This window comes from Arctopsyche grandis, chromosome 11 (assembly GCF_051622035.1).
Source record: "Arctopsyche grandis isolate Sample6627 chromosome 11, ASM5162203v2, whole genome shotgun sequence".
In the NCBI taxonomy this organism is placed as follows: Eukaryota; Metazoa; Arthropoda; class Insecta; order Trichoptera; family Hydropsychidae; genus Arctopsyche; species Arctopsyche grandis.
In genome coordinates, this window is record NC_135365.1 from 5,783,219 (window position 1) to 5,801,217 (window position 17,999).

At 31.5% G+C, this 17,999-nt stretch overlaps 2 protein-coding genes across 2 annotated transcripts in view; one reads left to right on the plus strand and one right to left on the minus strand.

The window, feature by feature from the left end:
• btv (dynein cytoplasmic heavy chain beethoven) overlaps positions 1–12,993 on the minus strand; it is a 53,415-nt gene extending 40,422 nt beyond the window's left edge. The window contains exons 1-25 of the mRNA XM_077440480.1: positions 12,957–12,993; positions 12,725–12,861; positions 12,491–12,655; positions 12,311–12,416; positions 11,362–11,488; positions 11,156–11,289; positions 10,797–11,080; positions 10,039–10,138; positions 9,203–9,345; positions 8,907–9,131; positions 8,690–8,833; positions 8,396–8,617; positions 8,134–8,319; positions 7,891–8,019; positions 7,519–7,664; positions 7,292–7,444; positions 6,987–7,196; positions 6,659–6,908; positions 6,437–6,586; positions 6,157–6,362; positions 5,968–6,083; positions 5,750–5,895; positions 5,511–5,678; positions 5,284–5,442; positions 5,065–5,213 (exon numbers count right to left, since the gene is read on the minus strand). Of these exons, the coding sequence (XP_077296606.1) occupies positions 5,065–5,213; positions 5,284–5,442; positions 5,511–5,678; positions 5,750–5,895; positions 5,968–6,083; positions 6,157–6,362; positions 6,437–6,586; positions 6,659–6,908; positions 6,987–7,196; positions 7,292–7,444; positions 7,519–7,664; positions 7,891–8,019; positions 8,134–8,319; positions 8,396–8,617; positions 8,690–8,833; positions 8,907–9,131; positions 9,203–9,345; positions 10,039–10,138; positions 10,797–11,080; positions 11,156–11,289; positions 11,362–11,488; positions 12,311–12,416; positions 12,491–12,655; positions 12,725–12,861; positions 12,957–12,993 (3,992 nt within the window). The remainder of the gene's footprint in view (positions 1–5,064; positions 5,214–5,283; positions 5,443–5,510; positions 5,679–5,749; positions 5,896–5,967; positions 6,084–6,156; positions 6,363–6,436; positions 6,587–6,658; positions 6,909–6,986; positions 7,197–7,291; positions 7,445–7,518; positions 7,665–7,890; positions 8,020–8,133; positions 8,320–8,395; positions 8,618–8,689; positions 8,834–8,906; positions 9,132–9,202; positions 9,346–10,038; positions 10,139–10,796; positions 11,081–11,155; positions 11,290–11,361; positions 11,489–12,310; positions 12,417–12,490; positions 12,656–12,724; positions 12,862–12,956) is intronic.
• Positions 12,994–14,461: 1,468 nt separating this feature from the next.
• Positions 14,462–17,988, plus strand: LOC143918543 (caspase-7-like). Its single transcript, XM_077440481.1, has 3 exons — positions 14,462–15,391; positions 15,535–15,604; positions 16,984–17,988. The coding sequence occupies exon 3, from the start codon at positions 17,299–17,301 to the stop codon at positions 17,986–17,988; it is 690 nt and encodes a 229-aa protein (XP_077296607.1). The 5' UTR covers positions 14,462–15,391; positions 15,535–15,604; positions 16,984–17,298.
• Positions 17,989–17,999: the final 11 nt, after the last annotated feature.

Sequence of the window (17,999 nt, forward strand, 5' to 3'; positions counted from 1 at the left end):
TTGACTTTCCAACTAAAACTTAACATACAGTTTGTATAAAATTCAATAATGAAACTGAGTTCTGCATTTGACTTCGTGCAAGTCTGAAGATATACCATACAAATCAACATTAGCTGTGTTAAGACATTGGGGATATGTGGACCGAAGGTTTTGCTTTGAAGTAGTATATATTTTTATTCAAGATGGAGTGTACACCTAGTTATTTTTTTACGTATACAATAAAGAGTAACATTTGAAGCCGTCATATTTCAGTTTGTACTGCTGAGGCATACATATATTTCTAGACGTGAAAGTCCCCTTCATTTTTACCCTGTTCAAGGTTATACATATGTGAGTTTTAAAGATTGTAAATAGGTTTTTGATCTCTTTTTCCTATTATGCTGTAGATTAACATTAGAATAATATAATACTATGATTACTAACCAAATTAAATTACATTGTAAAATAGAAAATGATCAATAGATCAGTAGCTATTAAAATAGATATAAGATGTATTGTGAACATCATTTCGAAATAATAAAAAGCATTTAAAAATCAAAAAATATGTGAGCTTTCGAGAAAATTATTTCTTTGAAGCACGATCCCGAGTTGCGTTTATTCCAAGAATCCAAGCCCTGAATAATGCAATTCGATTTACAATTCAAAAATCACAGATCCGAATGTGACCAAGCAATGTTAAAAAATTTCACCAAACTGTTAATTCGATTTACAGCATGATTTCCATACACATCTGCATATGTGTTTCACATACGATAAAAAATTCTCAACTTTGATCTTTTTTCGTCTACTAGTCAAAAAACAAAAAAAAATAACTTGTGACCTCAACATATGTTCAACAATTTCGTTATCTGAACTCAATTTTAAACGGTTATACCATTAAGACTTATCGTTTGTGTCAACGCTTACACTAAAATGTAAATATAACAATCTATCAAACAAACCATGAATGAGTAGATTTGTATCGGAAAGGAGTCAAAGTTATTTTAAGCCTAGTACACACACGGTCGCTCATTCGATTAATACAAGCCATCTCTAGATGTATTTATGTACATATAAGAAGTATATCGATGGTACTGGATGATATGATCAACAGATTGTTGAATCCAACTATTATACATTCCATCGAGAGCATTTTAATACTTTCATTGAGTAGTAATTAGTAATTACTACTGTAAGATTATAGATATTATAGTTTCTGGACATCACTACATCTGACGTACCAATTCTTTTATACAATTTTTATCCTGAGGATTGACGGCCTTCGCGACTCGTCGAGTTTATTGTGTTCGCTCAGCAAAATTGCTGGATTCATCAGTTATCACAACTACAAGTCGCCCACACCCAAAGATAAACCGTATTTGGAGCGAAGCGCTCGTTCTTCAAATATATGACCATAATAATTATACCTAATCAAGAACAAACATACACAATGAGCAATGCGAAAAATAAGAAACGATCATTATTAGATGGGCTATTGAAGATTTCAATCATTCATGTTTGATAGACTAGTGGTTAGCATATAATGCAGAATAGACTAGTGGTTAGCATATTATGCTTTGAACAGAGTGGTCACGGGTTCAAATCCCACTGGTTTCTGCTGGCCAGACCTTGGATTTGTGACTCCAGGTCGATCGTTTCCTATCAGAGTTTGCCAATCTATCTGATTTTCATTCAAACGGTTCCAAAAAATTGGCAACCTTACCCATTTTCTCGCAAAATCTCGAGTTTTCAGCAGTCTCGAATTTCGCTGAATTGTATAAAATGCTGCTAATTTACAAATTCAACCATAGATGCCTCTGTGGATGTTAATTGATATGTATTTACTGAATTTCGTTGAATTGTTTTAAATGCTGCAAATTTACAAATTCAACCATAGATGCCTCTGTGGATGTTAATTGATATGTATTTATGTACTTTGTATAATACTAATAATATTTGTATCATATCTAAAATTTTTCTGGCTAGGAAGGCGCATTGGGGTTACCTGTTAGGCCTTCCTAGTATAAATTGAAGATAAAATATGTATAAATATGTATATGATATATAATTGTAGACGTTATTCAGAGACTTTTAAATACATACATTTAGTTGCAGAATTGTATAATTGTAAATTCTCACGATGAAATATGTATGTACATACATCATAAATGTAATAAAATTTGAAAGAAAATAAGCCCATTTTGGGAATATGTGATATTTCTAAACCAGCCATGTACTACTTAAATTCACCATAAACGAAGCCCACCTACATGTTTTTGTCTATATAGAACATCTTTTGCTCACAACACATGGAACGTGCACATATTGCAACGTATCAGACGTAAAATATGATGCGTTTTGTAAATCTGAATCCATTGGCAGTTTTGATATCTTGGGGAGGAGGAATGGGGTTGACTGTAGAACGGATACAAATATTTTCCTTGCAAATTCAATGAAATTAATTAGCAAGTTGTTTAAATAATACAATCTATCTTGAACGATCTTGGAAACATTTCTGTTGTTTTTTGTTTCTTCTATTTTTAGAGGTGGGAGGGTGGCAAGGCCTGCTGGATGATGGAATATCATACATATTATTTTGAATTTAATTGAAATGTCTAGGACTAAGGATTGCAATAACGAAAGTACCGATACTAAGCCTTTTATAATACCGGTATTAACCCTTTGAATGCTGATCAAACTCCGATAGGCGTTGTGTTTTGAGCATTCCAGGTAGCATTGAAAAAAAATGAATTGAACATGGGTCGTGTAATCCGTGTCAATGTTTATAAAGACTGGTTTACACCGGCATTTCTGAATTTATAACCATAGCAGAATTTCCCGTTGGAAATCCCTAACTACTGAGTATTTTAGATTGTGAGCATTACATTTTACCAACAATGGAGACGATGGAACTAGTTTTTGAAAAATACATTCATTAAAATAGATTTCTTATTTTTATTTTATACTAGCTGAACCCTGCATGCGTTGCATTGCCACAATAACGCATGCAATTCCCGTTCCCGTTCTCGTTTCCGTTCCCATTCCCGTTCTCGTTCCCGTTCCCGTTCCCTTTTTCCGGAACAACGCAGGCAGCGAACACCCTAGTCGCGACGCGAAAACATTTGAAATTATAGCGAATGACACTCAATCCCGTTTTTCCCGTTTCCGTTCCCGTTTTTTTTTCACAGAAATCTTCCCGGACATGCATACAACAAATCCTGAAAGTTCCATCGTAATCGCTTCAGTGGCTTAGGAGCCTATTCGAGACACACACACACATACATTTATTTTTATATATATAGATTGTTGCAAAATATATTAGAGAGTCTAAACACACCTTCACAAAAGTCGAAATCCTCGGCGGTAGTTATCTAGGGTTTGTTTGGATTAGCTACAATTTTTATACCTGCTTTCTATTGGATTTCTAAATATTTCTAGTTGGAAATGTTGGCGAAATTTTCAGCGTGGCGGGATTTCAACAGAAAAGACGTCAGCACTCAAAGGATTAAAAAAATAAATACTGATAGTATCGATTGTTTTCATATTCGTACATTTTATTTGTAGAAAACAATATATCCATGAGTAAAAACTATGAAGACGACCGATGCGTATATATTATATTTTGCATGCGCGATATTGAGCGAGTTATTATTTTATAAATTGTGTTCGATCTCTCTTTATTTTATCACGCCACACGTCTGTAAAATTATATTAAATTTTACTGTTTTCCGATACATATCATTAAGAGGGCTGTACACCCGAAACCTTAATTTTGTTGCCGTTCCTTTCTTCGATATATATATTGAGTGAATGCGACAATATATATCAATATATATATATATATATATATATATATATATATATATATATATATATATATATATATATATATATATATATATATATATATATATATATATATATATATATATATATATATATATATATATATATATATATATATATATATATATATTGAGTGAATGCGACAGTTGCGCTTCGACCAGATACTACGTATTTTAAATCGACAAAATTGAGGTTTCATATTCTCCTATTTTCTCCTCCAAAACTGGACCAATTTTTAAAAAAATTTCATCATCGGTATGAGAAAAATATTTTCTATGCACCTGTGCGCGTATTATTTTTTAAATCGACTGTTAAATAAGCACACTTGACTCTTTTCGTGGGTGTAAAAAAGAGGCGATTTTTATAGATGTTTGGCGGCTTCTAGCTCCTATAAAAAATAACTAATCAAAAAAATAAAACGATAGATGCATCCCAATGGTGGATATCCATAGCATATTAAAAAATAATTTCTCTAGTGCCATAATTGATGAAGGGAGAAGTGTAATACGTTTGTATGGACAAGGCGCTGGTGTCCAGCCCTCTTAAATACAATGCTGGCAACATTTTCGGTTGTATTAAATACAATGTGTCTCAAGTTCGCAAACCTTTTTAATTTTTTTTTTGCAATCCCTTACTAGGACACTCCTTAAGCTTTGACCTTTACTATGAAAGACTGTCTTATTATGTGTAAAGAGCCGCAAATGAATTCCATAACATTATAAAACAACTACCTATAATAACACCTCTAGTCGGGTAGTCTAATGGGTAGAAATCGGTTAAAGGTCAAAGTTTGGTATTTAAAATTATCACTTTTCCTTTCCCCATCACCTTTTAATGCATACTTAATGCACAGTAATACACATAAGTCTGGAAAAATGACCGTGAATCCTCGTCGGAACAATATTACACACCGGAAACATATTTTATCTTGCTACGAATGACTGATATCAAATACATTCCACGCCTCTCAAATATTACTGCCATATAAATCTATACACATATGTTATCATTTGGAAGTATATCGCCAAATTTATACACATATACATACATTATTAAAATATTTCAAATTATATTTGTGTTATTGCACACTCTATCAATTCTTTGTACCCTGTATTTAGCTGATAACATGTTTTCCATATTTATATCACATTACATATATGCATTTTTATTATATTTATGTAGCTTGTGCAAGCAAAGTGCATTTTAATTGTTAAAGTAAATGCAATGAGTAATACTCACTTGCGTTGGATGTGCGATAAAGACGTTAAGGCAGTTTTCATCTGTGATAGTCTTGTCTCCCACAATGATAACTGATCAGTACTACTATCCCCATTTTGCATATCACCTGCAGCTCGAGCTGATCCTGCCAAGTTCTGATATTCTTCAACCTGAAATATTATTTTTTTATGAAAGAATATATTAAAAATTGTACAATTTTTTTTTATTTCGCATTTATACCTTAGTGAGAATGTCTTTAAAGTCTTTAATGATGAATACATTTTGCTGTTTAGAATCAGTATGTTTTATCAGAGTGAATTTTGTGCCCGCCAGCCACAATTCTAGTTCAGCGACGGCTTCTCGTACGATTGCTTCATGAGATGCAGATACCCAAATTTTCTATACATAAATTTAGCATAAGTTTAAAATTATAATCGTATGATTTTTCACCATAAAATTTAAATCACCTGTAGAGATTTGGCATTTATCTTTATATTTGAGGCTGTATTCAAAAAATCGTTTAATACGAGAGAACTCGGAGGCTTCGCTGGAATTTCCAGCAAAGAATATACTTCACGCCAATGCTTTTCAGTAAAATTTGCACCTCTTACATTCTTCAATACAGGAATGATTTCCTAAAAGTATGTATATACATTTTAATGCACGTGTTAAGTATAAAAAATTATAACACTAAAAAGTTACCCACTTTATACATGTCGATTTCATTTCTGATAAATAATGTGATTGGAGTGAATGGCTCCAATTTTAGATTCCAATCTAATATGAAATCTTCCAATAAGTGAAGCTTCTTTTGAAAAATGATCCATTCTTGATCGCCGAGCGAATTGAGTTCTAAATTTTACAATTTTATAAATCAATATAAATATATTAACAACTAATTTTTAAATTCACATTTAAAGAAACCTTCTGTGAACTTTTGAAATGGTTCCCAAAGTTTCAAGTCTTCGTTTATTGCTGTTTCAATTTTCATCCATGATTTATTTTCTTCCAGACTTATATTGAACTTATTGCATTCACTCCTAAAAAAAAATTCAACATATATTAAACCAAATTGTAGAACAAATACATAAAATTTTGCACTAAAAATTTTACATCATGTTTTCTTTATCAGATTCAAACGTTTTCCAACTTTCCAAGGCATCAGCAAATAATTTATATTTCATTTGCAATTCAAAATAAGAATTCTGCGTAAGCTGTTCAGGCTTTGGTTTATTTTGTAGCCACTTAGAGTGCCAAACTTCTACATTTTCACCGAGGTTTGACCATTCACCCAAGAGATTTGATTTCACAGATTCAGCCTAGTTAACAATTTTTAAAATTATAAACAATGTGATGAAATATTTTACATTAAATAATCATTTCATTTACATACTTGATGAACAATCAATTTTTCATAATTTTGCAATTGCGATATTGTATTTTCCCATTGCTTCGATAGATGTTCTAAAGATCTCACTCTTTCTCCACACCATGTCCTGACCATATTTTGCTTCCGACGTAAGCCTTCAAACAAGGCAACCATCTGAGAATATGAGAGTAAAAATTATAGGATCACTACAATCATACTTAAAATAGTATAAGTATACAATTATACTTGTGGCTGTTTCTCTTTCAACATATAGAATTCTTCATTTGCTGTGCCTAATTCTTTAGCAGTCTTAGGAACATTTTGATTCATTGTATTGTGAGCTGTTAGGAAGAACGCTTCGATTGTTGCAATGTCTCTTTGAAGACTGCTTTGCAAAGAGGTCGTTAAAGCTATCCAATATCGCCTATTGTGGATTTCTAAATCGTTTCTTAAAGAAGCACTACTGATCCAAATCCAATCTACACGTTCCTCATCCCTATGAAAGTATTATACATATGTACTTGAATTTTATTAAACTTCAATATTAAACCATTTTTTTTATTTATTAACATACATCGGCAATTTAGCAATTGTCTGCCCAAGCGATTTACAATCTTTGAAATTCTTTTCCCAATCCGACGGATGAGACAAATGAATGTCGCAAAGATTGTCCAAATCTATGCTACCAAGAGCTCCCCATTTCTTCCACTTTTGTATGATTTCCAACACTTTCTCCAAAGTAGATTCTACTTCCGACATAGCTCCAGCAATCATCCAATTATTTCTGTATTTTCATTTTATTAATTCATTTTTTATACTATATCGGATGACTTATTCACTTGCATACTATTTTATTAAATTATTATATTGAAAATGTACCTAAGCATGATAGAAGCAAATGGTGATTCTTTATTAGAGTGTACGTTTTGCAAACCAACAAAATTCATCGGCAAAGCTATGAGTTTTTTGAAATATGTATGACACGATGCACGAATCTCTTCCAATGGTGGCTGTAAATGTATACCCTGTTGTCTGAAATTCATTAACACATATTCAAAAACATTTATCAAAACATATATTTAATGTTATCCATTTTAATGTATTACCTAAATATTAATTCAACTTTCATAATAGGCAAATGCGACAGAGGATCGATTAGCGCACTACGATATTGATGTTCCAACGCTTTATACAATTGGATATCCCAATGAATCATCCATGATTTTGTATTTGTATATCCATTACTTTCAACCTATAATATTAATTTAAAAATAAATACCCAATACAGTTCAATTAATTTGTAACTTTTTGCTAACTGAAAAAATAATAGCATTGTAGAAATTTATTTGTACAATATAATACTAAAATTTTTCAAACAAAATTATTTACACAATATGTATGTGTGTAATAACAATAAATAATTATAATATTTTAATAACCAAATATATGTAATATTAAGAAGCCAATAAAAAGGGAACCTTATCAACAATATCTCTCATTTGTCTGATTGCTTTTTTCCACTCGGCTTGTTTCTGAAGCAAATTAGTATCCATCAGTGATAGGATAATATTCCGCAGAAGAACATGTTGATTTGATAAATACAAGTTCTGAAAGTGTAAAAATAAACAAATGTGAAAGCTCAAATCATGCCTGTAATTAATACCGTCTTGCTAATCGATTGTTATCAATGATAAGATGATTCGGATTATTTCATTGTGTACCTGTCTCGCCAAATTGTCGACTGCCGATTTCAACTTCTCCACATATTTGGCGACGAGGTTTGTATCTTTCCATGGTACAGCTGTTTGTTCTTTGACCAACGCTGCCAGTTGCATGGCAGCATTCAGCATCATCGGTCTTTGTGAAATAATCATTCTCTCCCCTTGAGTATTGTGAAATGCAGCAACCTTTGAAGTAAAATGACGTCAAAATCCTTATTGTAACTAAATATTTATTTAATAATAATATATATAATGTGATTGCCTGTTGAAGTGATCTCGCATGCTCCATGAATTTTGAAGCATTATTCACAATGTCCTTTATATTCGAAGGAATCGTGAAGCCTAACATAGCCATGTGACGTACATCTCTTTCTAAAGTCACTAAACGTGGGTTGAAGGTTACTCTCATGAAATTATTTTCACCGAAGAATTCCACGACGGATGTATTGGACGACAGAGTTAAAGTGTCATTCATTATTTCAGCCTATATACATTAAAAATCTCAAAATTACACATTCAAATCCTTGTTGTATTATTCGATACTAAAGTTATTTACTTGTAAATCTCTCGTCCAATCTTCAAACGATTGATTTTGTTGTTCGGCTAGTTTAATTTTAATTTCACCTGCATATGACAGTGTTTCATCACTTCCGTCCAAATCGATGAGTAATCTTTCAACAAGCGTCTGTATTTGCGATACCTAAAATACCCCCAATTATGATTATAAATACGTTTGAATTGCTGTACACTTATTTTCAATATTATTTACTAACTTTTCCCTCCATTCTTTTCGTCCATTGCATTTGTTGTACCATTGAAGATATTCCCGGAATGATAAATTCGTTTTCTTTTGCACTCTTCTCCACTCCTATTTGATGATCAACGTCCTTCAGTAATTGGCCTACAAATGATATTAAAACCTGCCTTTCCTTTAGCAAAGCCATCAATATAGAAGACCTCTCGATGAGGGTTGCATACTTATTGAACTCGTAGAGCATCTTCAAGTAAAATTTATTTATTTAAAATTTAAAAGAAATCACACAAAAAATCTTAATTAAATTTTTCGAACCTGATTTGCAGATAAATTATTCAGTCTGGCGTGCAACTTTTGAGCTATTAATTCTTCAGCTGGTTTTAATTTCTTTTCAAAGACAGACTTTGCTTTCATCCAAGTTGCATCACTTTGTGGAGTACATTGCCATATAACAATACCTATTATCATTTTAAATAAATAAAAATAAAAATATATTACTTTAATTCTAGACATACATCATATTTTATTAACACTCTTACAATCAATACCATCCATCTCAATATATACATATACTATTTTATTTCATTTTTTAATTTCTTTATCTTATCTTTACACCTGATCATACTTATTTTATTTTATTTTTTTTTATATTTGTAAACCCCAATGCGCCTTCCTGGCCAAATTACAAACAATACAGCATTTTTTATTGTATACATAAGTCGCTAAATTACGAGACACTGACTTAAACTCGACAATTAACGAGACATCTATGAATTGTACATACATTTTTATTGTAATATTTACATTAATCATACTCAAATAGTGGTGACATAGTGGGTAGGAAGGATTTTTAGCCAATTTTTAATCGGGAATCGTTTCAACAATGAAATCAGAGAAAATTGGCAAACTCTGATAGGAAACGATCAACCAGGAGTCACAAATCCTGGTCTGACCAGCAGCATTACAGATATACTCAGAAAAATTCTTTTCAATCGAGGTCAGCTCAAGGGATCGAACTCGGCGCCTCTCAGTGTTAAGCAGAAGCTTAACGACCGAGCCACGCTGCTGGCTTATAAAATGTTGTGTACGCACATAGAATGTATATATAAACCACACAACAGTACTCAAGAATATTAAAATAAAAAACACACCTTCAAATGATGAAAACATTTCATCTAAATTCAACTCTTGTTGTTCTGAACGAGAGAGAAGTTTTCCAAGTTGCATATGAATCGATCGTACATCTGCTACCTAGTAAGGGAATAAAATTTTACTTCACATTATGAATGTTTCCATTTCCATCAAAAAACAACAGATTTTATTTTATATACGGCCGCAAGGACCATTGAACAATAATAATAAGACATAGAAAAATAAATAATACATATGTAGAACAATAAAACAAAAAAACAACAATATTAATATAAGAAAAGAAAAGAAAAAAATATGATTTTTAAAAGTAATTGAATAAATAAATGATTTAATTAAAAAAATAAAATAAAATTCATTTAGCATTTGTATAAATTAGAAAAATGATGATTCAAAAATTTTTTTAACTATTTTTACTAATATTAAAAAAATCAAATTGGCTAAATTCGTTTCCTAGTTTATGAAGTCGGGGTAACATTGAATTTTTTTTATAACTAGTGGCATAATTTTTGATGTGGAATAAATAGTTGCAACTGGTAAATCTCCCCGGTGTATGAAAATTTATGAGGTCCACTAATTCACTACAGTCCATAACTCCGCTGAGTACACCAAACAGACATAACAAATCATTGATTATTCTCCTGTCACAAAGTTTGATCATATTCAATTTAATATACTTGTTGGTGACCAAGTATATTAAATTTAAATCAATGAATCTAATAAATCTATTCTGAATCCTCTCAATGGAATTACTATGTACCTGTGAATTGGGGGACCATATTGGCGAATTGTATTCAAAATGATAGAACCATACTTCCTTGAGCCGATCATAGAACTTCTTCAATAGTCCTGGCGTGTGTGGTGGCCCTTCCCACACATGCAACGAATGATTGGGCCAATATTTGTGTGTCAGGACATAGCAAGACTTGATCCATGCATCGGCACCTTCAATCGAATTTGCAATTGTATTTATCACACTCGGGTCATCGCTCCACACATTCACAATGGTCAGCACATCTTGTAGCTTCTTCATGCATGTGTTGCCTGTTTGATCACACTCAACATTAAAATATAAGCTTATCAATAGTAAACAACTGTTTGGTTATATATGTATCTCACCAATCACGTCCATCAGGTGGCTCATTCGCTTTCCGGGATACACAAACGAAGAATGTCGCCACAAGTCGTCAAGGAGACCACTGGAGTTCTCCATAGTCTCTTTAATTTCAGTCACATCACAGTTGTCCATAAATCTGCAATTGTACTTAATGCATTAATGTGTATTAATTGTATTAATATATTTAAAATTATTGATACAACCATACCTCATTTCTTGTGATAGTAATTTAAGAATTGAAACAAAAGCATCGGCCATTTCTTTTTGTTTATAAGCTTTGGTCTCTTCGGTGATTCTTTGCCAATATTGCAATTCGTCATCAACGGTTAAGAGTACTGCAAATGATATACAAAATACATATATCAAGTTTAGGACTTTTTTGATTTTTAAATGCTTTTTATTATTACGAAATTATGTTCACAATACGTCTTATATCTATTTTAATAGCTACTGATCTACTGATCATTTTCTATTTTACAATTTAATTTAATTTCGTTAGTAATCATAGTATTATATTATTCTAATGTTAATCTACAGCATAATAGGAAAAAGAGCTCAAAAACCTATATGTTTAGGACTGATATATATGAAGTTTAGGTTTATTGATGATTTTTTTTAATTTATACCAGGAAGACCTACCAGGTAACCCCAATGCGCCTTCCTGACCAAAAACATTGTGCATTTGATAGAAGTATTAGTATACAAAGTAAATACAGATGAATTAACGTCCACAGAGACATCCATGGTCAAATTTGTAAATTTACAGCATTTTTTTTTTCCAAACAAATTCAGTTAATACATATCAATTAACAAACACAAAGACATTTATAGTCAAATGTGTAAATTTGCAACATTTTATACAATTCAACGAAATTCGAGATTGCTGAAAACTCGAGATTTGCGATAAAATAGGTATGGTTGCCAATTTTTTGGAACCGTTTCAATGAAAATCAAATAAATTGCCAAACTCTGATAGGAAACGATCGACCTGGAGCTACAAATCCAAGGTCTGGCCAGCAGAAACCAGTGGAATTTGAACTCGTGACCACTTTGTTCAAAGCATTATATGCTAATCACTAGTCTATTCTGCTGGTTTATGAGGCTATAAAACAATCTACCATAGGATGTTTTAAAAACCTTTAAATTTATTAGTTTACCTAATAAACTAGGTCCCCCATCCCTTCCATGAGCAAAAGTTCTCAAGCTTCCTTCGAGATACATAATTGTTTCTTGAATTTTAGGATCCATGCCGAAAGATGTAATCTGTATACAAACAAAACACATGTTATCTCATCATTATAATTTACAAAATAATATGCTTTTAAGAATTATATAACTGTTTGTAATAGGGGCCCATAGATGTGTCGTAGTGACAAATATAATGACTCCACCGGATTCTCTGGCAAAGCTGTTATTCCGACGTGCGTGATTGAGTCTTTTGCTTCCAATGATGTTTGCTTAGTTTTATAGAATATTAAAGCTCCTGCATTTTCGTATGTTACCTGCACAAAAAATTATGTTACCATGTTTGTAATACGATGTAAATGAATATAGTGTGTCGTTGATGTTACTTCTTTTTGAAATTCTATTTTCTGTTGACGCAAAACGATGCATAAAGTCAACATTTGCGACTCGTTGATGAACATTTCCAAAATTTCATCATCTTGATTTATCGCAATGTCTTCTCTGGCCTGACTGAAGTATTTTACTGCAAGTGTATCATCAAATATGTATGTATGTATGGAATGTATTTCATTGTGCATGACGGAACAAAATTATACATATGTATGTAGTATACAATACCTGCCGTTGAAATGATGAAGTCCTTCGTCGATGTCATTTTGATTAAATCAAAGAATTGTTGTTTATGAAGTTGAAAATTCAATTACATGTTAGAATGAATGGAATTCTCTTTTAGCAATTGGGTTTGCTGCATGACAGAACAATGTTTGCATTTTGTCTCCATAGTGACATGTGTTGGTTTAGGAATTTTATAGTGTATTCGAAATTTCTCTAATCATGCATTTGTAATATGATTCACAAAATTGCATAATTATTTGAATACATTTTTTTTTATTTCATAATTATATAATTTGATTTAAAATATTTATTCAAGTATTAATTCGAATTTGAAAGTATAATTCAGCCATTTTGTATGACTGATCGCTATCTAATTTTTTTTAAGATTTTATTTCTATTAATTTCTTACCAACATATTATGTGATCATCATTAATCTAAAAAATAATAATCATATCATATATATAATATCGCTATTCTGTCTGTATGTCTGTCTGAGATAACGCTCGCTGTATAATAGTTGTTTTGATTCGACATACATATGTACGTCACAGCTAAACCACTGCCAAAAACGTATATACGAATACAACAACAAAAGAAAAAAACTATATATGCTGATCGTTCCTAATGTTTCCGCTTGGCAGAGAATTTACCTCCATCTACTGAAAATTTAGTTAATTAATTATTTTTTCTATCGGTGCTTTATATTTTTTATATGTACATAGGTAGGTAGGTAGTTTTTACCATTTTTTTCATATTAAACAATTAAATATAAATATTAAATTAAATATATTTAAAAGATATTTGAAAAAAATTTGACTGCGTGCACATCTAACACAAGATCGACACATTTCTTTTAATTTTTTTTTTAACTTTTTCCAAGATCGTTCAAGATAGATTTTATTATTTAAACAACTTGCTAATTAATTTTTAAGTCTCAAGGCAAAAGTCGCATATACCAATTTTCACTTCATTTTCTTTAAGACTTGTGAGCTAAATATATAATATTGAGCTAACCATAAAAGGGTTTCTTATTCTCATAAAAGTATATGTAGGTACTATTCAACTTTTACTGAATAGTAGGAGCCAATCTAATACACACTGTATGTACTTACCAGTGGCGTGCCGTGGAAATCTCTCCGTTTTTACTTACGTGTGCGCGAGCAGGATATAAGGGAACTAGGTGACGTCATACCGAGTCCCCTTGTATGATGCTCGCGCAAACGTAAGTGAGTCTGTGCGATAAAAACAGGGAGATTTCCACGGCACGCCACTGATACATACATATGTATACATGCTCAGCACTCATGGTTTATAATTGAAAACATTATTAATATCTTTTTAGGACTAAATTCAGATATGGATATTATTTTTCAAAGATTTTTTTCACCTGCAAAAATTTTGTACTTTTATTGGTACTTTGGTAAGTTTACACGATTTAATTTGTTTATATGATATTGTTACATGTACATTCAAAATGTTTGTAGATTAATGAATGTTTTAATTGCAGCCAGCAGTATGTATTACGAATTTAAAAAAAAATTAAGATTATTCAAATCAGAAACCACTGAATATTCGAACGAATACAAATTGAGAAACCCTGAAGACATTGGCTATTTTCTAATCTTTAACTTCCAAAAATATGCTGTCAATTATCGAGGAGGTAGTGAGATCGACGTTAAAAATTTACATAGTGTTATGGGATCTCGTGGTTTCAAGACTATTCTATTTGAGGATATTGAAACAAAATATATTGTTCCTTATATAGAATTATATTCGGATATGATTAAAGATGATCATAGTGCTTTTGCAGTGTGCTTTTTAGCACACGGAGATGTGGGAGTCATCAATGGAATCGATGGAGAAACCATCGAAAGGCGAATGATAATAAAAGCTGTTTATCATGGAGAAATATCTAGAAGAAAATCGCTCTTAAAACTACTTATATTTCAAGCATGCAGAGGACCGTATGCATTGAACTTTATTAATGAATTGGGAGATGTTGAAACTGATAGTCAATTAGAAAAACCTGAAAAATACGTTCCTGAAAAACGAGATCTTCTAGTTTTCAATTCCACTAGTGAGGGTCACCTTTCAGCAAGAGAAAGAGACAAGATACATTTGAAAAAACCTAAAAAATTGGTTCCAGAAATGAAAGACCTCATTGTTTTCTGTCCGACTAGTGAAGGTCATCTTTCGACAAGAAGATGCGATAGGGGTACACCTTTTATAACGTTATTTTGTAAAAACATCGCCAAACATGGAAACACCATGCATTCGGAAGAGATTTTATTACACGTAAAAAAGGAAGTTGGAGAGGTAGCATTGATTCAGTCACCGGAGTCTGTGTCATCATGTACAAAAGCATTTTTTCTTAAAAAAAATTGACAAACGAACGCCAATAATCGACAAATGGTCCCGCATTGGGAATCCCAAAATGGTAATACTAATTTTATTAATTACTTTTAAATGATAAAATAAATTTATATAAATAAAAAATGATATATTTAATACAGTGAGTTTTGGGGGGATGCTAACATTCTTTAAAACTTATGTTAACATTAATATTTGTATTTATTACAGAATGGTCAAGATATTATAACGTCCTATCAAAATGTAACTATCTCATGGTTAACAAAAATGTGGTCCCTTGGTAAATTTGTTATTTGATTTATACTTATTTGTATTATATGTAAATAGAATCCGAGTCTTAATCAAAACGAGTTTTGGACCTCATATTACAAAATTATATATATATATATATATATATATATATATATATATATATATATATATATATATATATATATATATATATATATATATATATATATATATATATATATATATATATATATATATATATATATATATATATATATATATATATATATATATTATTTATGATGAATATCAGCCTATATTTATTATACATTACAGTGATGTCACCCTAATGGTTTCCATGGGTTTCCGGAAATCCGTCGTTAAAAATCAAAAGTTTCCGGAAACCCGTAGTTAGAAATCTAAAAGTTCATATAATTTTTGTCAAAAGTTATTCAAACCTTGAAAATTATTTTCGATGGTTACAACTTCAAAAAGGTCGCTGTATATTACATAGCAGGTAAAGAGAAAAGATCTTTTTTCCGTTATGCACAAGCAAAATTAGCTGTTCAATGATTCAAAAAGAAGCTTGATAAAAAATATTGTAATTAATATAATTCATTATAATGTTGCGTAGAGGTGGGTGGAGGATCCAAGTAAAATGTCAAAGTCGTGTCACAGCATTTATTGGTGATTAAGGAGATACACACACTGGCAGTGCTCCGTCCAGAATGTCTTGATATCGCCTAAGTACCGCCTTATAAGGGGCAGGTCTCTCAGGACATCTTCGACTTCCAATTTGTTTACCTATTGTTATGGTCACGTACTCGGATATGTATTCCCACGACACAGCCTCACGGTATCGGTCACTTCTGAGAACTCCACGGGAATGCGACCGAGTGCCGCTACTACGCCATTGTTTAGCTTACTTGCACTTAGTTTGCAGATAATCCTCGAAACCAATTATAACGGTCGCACAGTGTCAGGGATGCGCCTAACTAAGTAACCTAAGTTATTTACTAACCTCTTATTTTAGTATACGTAACAATATATTATCTAAATATTTAAAATTAATCAATTCATTAATTAATTTAAAATATCAATATTTTTGAGTATTTTATAGAAGTATATTTGCATGATTTTATGCTTCTAAAGGTTCTTTTATTGATCGTATGAATTTATTTAGTTCATTTTATATATGTATACACTGAAATAAATATTGGAAACCTGTTGTTCCAAAATTGGGGTGACACCACTGTAATACATATAAAAAAACTGAAAACAAATAGCTAATCTTTCATCAGTGAATTCAATTTAACATAACAGTAATATGATTTGCATGGATTGTCGTTCAAATGTTTAGCTTTCAATAGGCATTACAAGTGTATGGATTCTATTCTTATTGGATATTAAGTGAAATTCATTTTTCAGCAAATTCCACAATGGGAATCAACATTCGAGTGGAACAGAAGGACGTTCAAACAGAAATTTATGTAACTGGAAATATAAATCGGTCAAATTTGAAATCTGCTAAACAGAACTACAAATGAAATTGATCAAAATATCATTTATGGCTATTTTATCATTATTAACATTGATCAGTACAAATATAGTTTCAAAACTCGCAATGGAAGTGAAATCGATATTCAAAATTTAGCAGAATGTTGGGGTGCTCGTGGCTTTAAAATTATAATTTATAACAACCCTGAAGAGAATTTATTGGAAATTATCTATCGGTATTCTGAAATGGTGGAAATTGACCATAAAGCTTTTGCAGTGTGCATGATGGGGCATGCAAATGAAAATATCTTCTATGATATCAATGGACGAGCAACACAAATAGAGAGTATTAAAAATGCCATGTTCCACAGTGAAAAAAGCAGAGTCAAACCACTTTTAAAACTACTTATTTTCCAAGCATGTCGTGGAAATAATGTGATAGATACCGGCATGTCACCAATCGATATCGAAACTGATAGTATGGTATCTGAAGAATATCAGTTGGGTCCTATCAGTCAAAAAATGCGAGATCTCCTCGTTGTATTTTCGAGTGCCGAAGGATATGTTTCGTTTAGGTCAACGAATTTTGGATCTCCTTTAATAACATCACTGTGCAAAAATGTCGTAAGATTCGGCAACAGTATGCATTTGCAAGATATAATGATGCATGTTCTCAAGGACGTTGGGAAATGGTTCCCAACGCAAGCACCTGAATTTTTGTCGTCTTGCACGAGTGCTTTCTTTTTAAGGAAAACCAATGAACAAGCGTCAATAATTGATGGATGGTCGGATCACTTAGATGAGGAACGGAATATGCATATTCCGGAGGACTTGCATCCAATTTGCTCTGAAATTTATACTAAATTTAATGAGTATATTGTAAATGGAGGAGATGCAAATTTGATGTTAGATCGCCTCAGTATTAGATATTTATAATTAACTCACTT

Coding starts and splice junctions, on each gene's coding strand:
- LOC143918543 (XM_077440481.1), top strand. CDS start 17,299: ATGGTGGAAATTGACCATAAAGCTTTTGCAGTGTGCATGATGGGGCAT.